Source organism: Crocodylus porosus, unplaced genomic scaffold (assembly GCF_001723895.1).
Source record: "Crocodylus porosus isolate Cpor-Errol unplaced genomic scaffold, CroPor_comp1, whole genome shotgun sequence".
Lineage (NCBI taxonomy): Eukaryota > Metazoa > Chordata > Crocodylia > Crocodylidae > Crocodylus > Crocodylus porosus.
Genome location: NW_017728909.1, coordinates 35817499 through 35824241, shown reverse-complemented (window position 1 = coordinate 35824241; position 6743 = coordinate 35817499). Strand labels below are relative to the sequence as shown.

The following is a 6743-nucleotide window of genomic DNA, read 5'->3' as shown; positions in this document are numbered from 1 at the left end:
GGTAGAGCAGCTTTGCAGCACATCTACAAGCACCCTTAGGTTTTCCCTGACTTGTTCATAAGTTTATTATGACCTGGGACTCCAAAACAAACATTTCCTTAACAAAATGTGTGCTCCTTCAACATTTTAAGCATCCTTGCTCATTTTGCCACCATGTCTGTATTAAGTCTTGTGGTACTGAGTGAGTTTTTTGATGTTCTCATCAAAAGAGACCTGCACAGATCATTGTGTGCTCTTGAGAGCCAGAGTGAGGGGAGGGAGATGCTGGAGCTCAAATGTGAATGCTTTTGAAAGAACAGCTTAAACTATGATAAGTAAACCAAAAATCATGGTGAAATTCCATTAATATCAATGAAATCACAACTTTACTGCAGGTACCCTAGTATTTTTGATTTTAGTGGACTTAAGCAACACTGAAGAACTTTTGGGTCTGTACTCAGTTTTTTCTGTCCTGCCAGATGCTTGTATAGGGTGCACAAAGCCATTGGCAAGGTAGCATGTTGCCCATTGAGAGTCCTTATCTAGCTAAGTCAGCGGTGGGTAAAATGTGGCCCACCAGGCTGTTCTATCTGGCCTGTGGGGCCCCTAAAAAATTTAGAAAATTTAATATTTATCTGCCCTGGGCTACCTGTCATGCGGCCCTCGATGGCTTGCCAAAACTCAGTAAGCGGCCCTCTGCCAAAAATAATTGCCTGCCCCTGAGTTAAGTACATGATTTTTAAGTTACTGTAATTGTCCTTCACAACAGTATTACTTGGTTTGATGTTCAGACTTCAGCAAATACTTTTGCTGGCCCCAAACTGTAAGACCTAACAGGAAATATTGCCTATCTATAGGATTTCACATTTCTTCTGCAACAAGTTCATTGGTACTTCACAGGAGCCCATAAACTCCTAAAGACCTAATCACCAAGATCAATACTTGTAAGACTAGCCTAGACTTCCAGTGTGCATGCATACTTTTTATGCTGAACTTTCATCATAAAAATCCGTTTGTCTGACTGCTTGTCTGTAGAATTGGACCCTAGCTATGAAATTCCTGTGGCAACTCTGCAGTGTCAAGTCTATTCAAAGAAATAAGTATCACCAATTCAAGTTGACATGTGGCACTATTTTTTTTTAAATTTAATTTAGTGAGGAAAATTTTTGGATTTTTGTACCATTACTGTTCTAAGAACAGCAGTGCTTTTGTGCTCCTCTTTTCCCGCCCCCCCCATGTTCGCTACTACAATAATTATGACTGCCTTATCTCTTATAAATGTTTCTAACTGTTGTTTATTATGACCTTTGTAAAACAAGGAAGAAGAGTTTAGTAAATAAACTTGTAGCCTTAGCAATAGAAAACCATTGTAGCCTCCTCTTTTGTCATATTACCATGGTAATGCAAGGGGCGTAGTGTAACTCCTTGAAGGTGGCAACACTCCATGAATTTAAGACTTGTGAACTCTAGGTATTGTGTGAGTCTCTTACCAGCTGTCACATTGTCAGGCCACTCTAACTGGGATGATCTAGGGAGTCTCATTAAGAATTAATAAACATGGCTTTATTTGGAAGGCAGTTGGCATAATCTTCCCTCCCTGGTCCTCCAGCTGGGTTTGGAAATGGATTCTTATGTTGTCTATTAAGGCTGGGTTAAGTAACATATTTATATTCATGTTGATATGGTGACCAGTATTTTTGTATAGTTTATTACCTGTTTTTAAGAAACATAAGAACATTCTAAACTAAACATGCTTTCTGACTTCAGCTGATCAAGTGTTAACAATTGACATATAAGGTTCTCTGTATACTAATTGTCCAGGAGAAAGAGATGTTCAGTGATGGCTGTTTTTCTTTTTAAAAAAATCATTAATCTTTACTATATCAGTTATTATATACAAAATTGCATAAGGAGAAAGAATGAAGAAAGTCCAGAAGTTACTTTGTAGGGAAATAAGCAGAAAACAATGGTGAACCGTCTTGTATATCTGCATATAAATTGCCTTCAGTAAACCAGCAGTAAAGCATACAGGCTGACCACAACTGTGAAAGTTCATCTTAATAAGCTAATTGAGAAAGTTCTTGTTTTTGATGAGCAGCCTGAAATGTTGTAAAAGAAGAGGAAATTAGAATTTGGGGTCTGATGCAAACAAATGTGTCCTAAATATGTAGGATCACATCTTGTAGGAGTCCCGCTTTTAAAGCCTCGTAATTGCATAAAGTCTCTTTCTTAAAGATATATACAAATTGGACTGACTTTTGATTTGAGGTCAGTTCAAGGCACGCATATTTCTTGTTTCTGTCTGAAAGGTTTTTTTTCCCTCTCTCCTTTTCGAACCATTTGCATGATATGCTAACTTACCTATTTATTTTCACTTATCCTTTTTTTTTTTTTCACCTGAGGGGCTCTTAACAAAATGTTCTTGGTCACTTGTAGTCTTTTCTTGTCAGCTCTACTTGAAATGAGAACAGCTTTGGCAATTCAGTCAGCAGCCAATATTATGGGGAGTGGAAGGAAGAAATAGGGCCGGATTTTGCCTTTACAATTGGCATATGTAGATACGCCCAATGAAAAGTACATTAAGGGTATCGGTCTATGTGTATGCATCCTTAATGTGCCTTAAAAATCAAGATTTTTTGGTTATTCATGCCTAAATTTGATGCCTGCAAAAGCACATGCACCTAAATTGCTGTAATGCACATAAAGTTTAGGTGCATGTAAAAACGTGTGTAGATGCACCCATTATTATGGGTTGCGAATGAAAGTTGCAGTAATGTATAGGTGGTGTATTGATTTCTTGAGCTAGAACTTTGTGCATGGGAGCATTTTAATCAAAGGATTCTGAATTCTGTACTTTTCTCCAACTTCTGCAGTTGTTGGCAGGTGACATTGTGGATGGCCCCTAATTAAGAAACTTTTATATTGGTTGTAACAATGGTGGATAAGTGTGTGCATGACATGACTTTTTTAAAATTTGCAAGTCACTGGTGGGATGGGTGGGAAAACCTGAGTTTTTGCATGTTCAGTAGCTTCCTCTGTATCTGCTTACATGTGAGTTTTGATTTAACCATTTGTGTTTTTTTCCCCCAACAGCTGGCTTACCCCTTGGTGTTCTAAACTTGGCCAAAATAAAGCCGTATCAGAGAGGCTTTCTCTGTAATGATGACAGCATCAAGTATCCGTACCATGACAGTACCATCACATCCACTGTTCTCTACACAGTGGGGTTCACCCTGCCCATTTCCTCTGTAAGTAGCTGGATATCTAGGCAGTTATGTGGGGTGGAGGAAAGACTGTGGGTTTTGAGAGTTTATTGTGTCTGACTTGGACCTAGAATGAGCAGGCAGGAAAAACCAAGTATTTATATAGTTCTGTGCTCTTTTGTTTTCACTTTGTTGTAGTAAAGTGGTTCCTCTGTCATCAGTTGACAAAACTGAGGCAGTCTAAAGTTTAAGATTTTTCTTTAAGCTTGCTTTTTGTTAGCTGATGCATGTTAACAAAGATTATTAATGCCCCAAACACTGAAATTTTTTAATGTACCTTTTTAAGAGCAAATGAATATGGTCAGTCATAAAAAGAAATGTTATGAGATAGTCTTTGTCCACTAACATGCTGGAAAAGCCTCTGTTAAGATGAGCTGCAGATTAATTCAAAGAGTTGGTACTCTTTCTAGGTCAAAAGATGCATACAATGAAATCTCATTTTTCAGTGTTTGACTGTAGTGAGGCTTCAGTGCTGAGAATTGGATGGGTTGCAGGAAAAGGGCAAGATATTGTACTGCCAAACAATTTAATTGGGAAGAACTTGGTTCTGCCCTTACCACTTTGCGTTTGGCTCTAACCAAGGCAGTTTCTAACACTGCTTCCACAGCTAGTGTGGAGAAAGCCAAAACTTAACAAGTTCAGTGTAGTCTTCAGTTTGAAAACAGTTCTGGCTTAGTCAACAACCATTGATCAAACCATATAGAAACAATCAGGATCCTTTTACTAGTCTTATAACCATGTAGAGATTTGCCAAGATGTGAAATTTAATTAGTGTAAAACAGCCTAAAATGAATTTCAGGGATAAAAAAAGCCAGTGTAAAAAATCTATGCAACCTGTATATGTTTTGAAAATAGCTATTAAAAAAGCCATATTGCATGTTCAGTACCTAGGCTTAATGGCCACCACCATTGAAAATTAGTACCGAATTCGAGTTTTAATACTATTTATTTCCTTCCATGAATTTATTGTGTGTATCTATACACACACAATAAAAATCTAGTATTTGTTCTAGGATTCCATGAGCATGAAGGGCTTATCAGGTCTTTTATTGTCCTCTGTATATTTATTTAAGTAGGCCTTCAATGCCATTACAGCTTAAGAAAAGAGCCATTTGTGTGTGACATGGGCATAAGCATGGGCCAAATGGTAATTGCCCATCTCTCAGTAATTGTAGGCTTGTTCCCCATGAGCAATTGGAACTTTGAGAATCAGAACTCTGAAATATACACACTACAAAACACCTTGCCTGGCTTTTGACCTTCCATCTAGAAGTCACCAGAAACTGTCACAATTGTATCCCAAGCTTACTTAGCCATAAGGCCCCTTTTTTGCTTTTTGTAAAAGGGAAACATATGGAGATTTTCATGAAAGGGAAAAAAAGAAATGTCACCATTGTAATGCTTTAGATGAGTACCTAAAATAGACTGATCTATAGGAACTTTTGTTATTGGGCTTTTTTGTTTTGTTTTGCTTTTTTAAGGAAAACTTGCTTTTTGGAGCCAACACTTTTAATCTAGTTTATATGATAAAGGCTGGTTATCTCTTGGCTTCAGTACACATGCATATATTCCCTCTTTTTCCATTGCACAATCGCATTATACTACAACGAACTTCTGTAGAAGTAAATAGAAATCCTGACATCCCAGTTAGTACATATGACTGGAACTTTCTGTATATTTTAATTTTTTGCTTAAAGTAAATGTGCCCAAAAAATGGAAGGGGAAAAAATGCCCATGTAATGCTTCTTGTATTTGAACTCCAAATGAGGAGCTTTGTATGGGGTTTCAATTAAAACAACTGGTCTAGTGCCACAATTTATTGCCTCCTTTCACTCTGGGGAAGAAAAATGAAGACTTCTGTCAAGAATTAATAGGGCTTGTGACATGGAGACATAAGTCTCTGTCTTGTAGCTTGCGCCTGGTAGGGAAACTGAGTCCTTAGATTTTTCCTAAATCAATTGATAGACTCCCTGTAGAAGACATTAGCTTAAGCTGTTGCTACAACATGCCATTAACTTGGATTATTGGTCACACCCTAGGGTGTGTGGAATGTTTTGGAAATAAGATTGCTTGACTTTGTCATCTATAAAGCGTGTATGTGTTTTTGGTTTTGGATTTTTTTGTTTGTTTTTGCTAATATACTGAGTTGCATCTACATGTTGTACACTGAAAGTTTTGTGTATGGTACAGAAGGAAAGCTGATTGTATCCTATAAAAACTATCCCAGTATGTGAAACAGCTGAGTATCTGGTTCTGAATTATATTATTTCTTGTATGGGTATCTTTGACATGACTGATACTTGCTTATTAAAACCTTTTAAGAGAATAGCAATCCATTCTTTTACCTTCCTTCAGCTATTCCTAGCTTTTTAATAAGTTTGTTTAAAAAAAACAACTTTGGAAAGCAAGATCAGTGTTTTGTAATGCAGTTCAGCTAAGCTGAACTGATAGTTGATTGCATTTGGACAGTAAGTCTTTCAAATTGTTCTCTTTTAAATGTGTGATATGACGTTGCATGGGATAGGGTAGCTAGGGATAGTGGTACGCATGCATACTTGAAATATGTGTATTGAAAATTACTGAAATTGTTATAAAGGTTGTGATACCTTGAAATGATGAGTCTTGCTGGGATTCTTTTTCCATTATAGAGAGGTGTGTGTATGTGGTGTGTATTTTAAGATAAACTGCCATCTGAAGCATTTGGTTTGGAATGGCTTTACATAATTTAAAGGTATTGGTACTGTGTACAGGTAACTTCATATGGATGCAAGATATGTTATACAATAACACTTTCTTTCACTTGTGCCTCCTGGTTTTCATCAGGATGAATGTTGGGATGCAACGCATGGAAAGGTAGATAATGGACAGTATTCAGTAACAAATTAAAGATAGCAGTATAGTTTCATACCAGTCAACATAGGCTTATTACAGGACCTTTTTCCCCAGAAATCCATCACACTTTACAAATTTGGAGTCATGGGTGGTTAGTATGATACTGTGGTTCTGGTCAAATGCAGTCGTTGGAGGGGAAGGCTGGTGGAAGTAAACAGGTGGCCTAGGCATGTAACATGCAAGATATCAGCTTTTGCTTTTTTTTTAAAAGATGTTGAAAGGCTAAAAAGGGTTCTGAACCCAACTACAACATGGATTAAGAGGCCTGGAAGGTCTGTCTTCCAGTGAGAACTGTGGCTGGGAGGAGCAAGTGGGGCCCTTCACTTTCAACCTTCCTTCAGAAGAAGAATTAGTGGTGATTTTGATCACCAACTATAAGCACCTTCAATGGGGAGATGTTTTTTATAGCTTCTTTAATTAACAGGGTGTAACATTGGGTAGCTGGAATCTGAAGTTGGACAACTTAGACTGAAAACTAGGTTCAGAATCATTAATGAGGAGCCTTGATCATCAGAACAACTGACTTTGGATAGAATCTACCATATCCCTAAGTTTTGAAATCTGTGCAGGGATCAGACTGCATTTTGATGACCCGTGTCATGCTGGAAG

The 6743-nt window shown here is 37.5% G+C and overlaps 1 protein-coding gene across 2 annotated transcripts in view; it reads left to right on the top strand.

The window, feature by feature from the left end:
* Positions 1-6743, top strand: part of PLPP1 (phospholipid phosphatase 1) — a 106717-nt gene that overhangs the window by 18802 nt on the left and 81172 nt on the right. Inside the window, exon 2 of one of the 2 annotated variants that reach the window (XM_019532068.1) lies at positions 3073-3227. The exons of the other annotated variant lie outside the window; for it this stretch is intronic. Within the exon in view, the coding sequence (XP_019387613.1) occupies positions 3073-3227 (155 nt within the window). The remainder of the gene's footprint in view (positions 1-3072; positions 3228-6743) is intronic. 2 annotated transcript variants of the gene reach the window in all.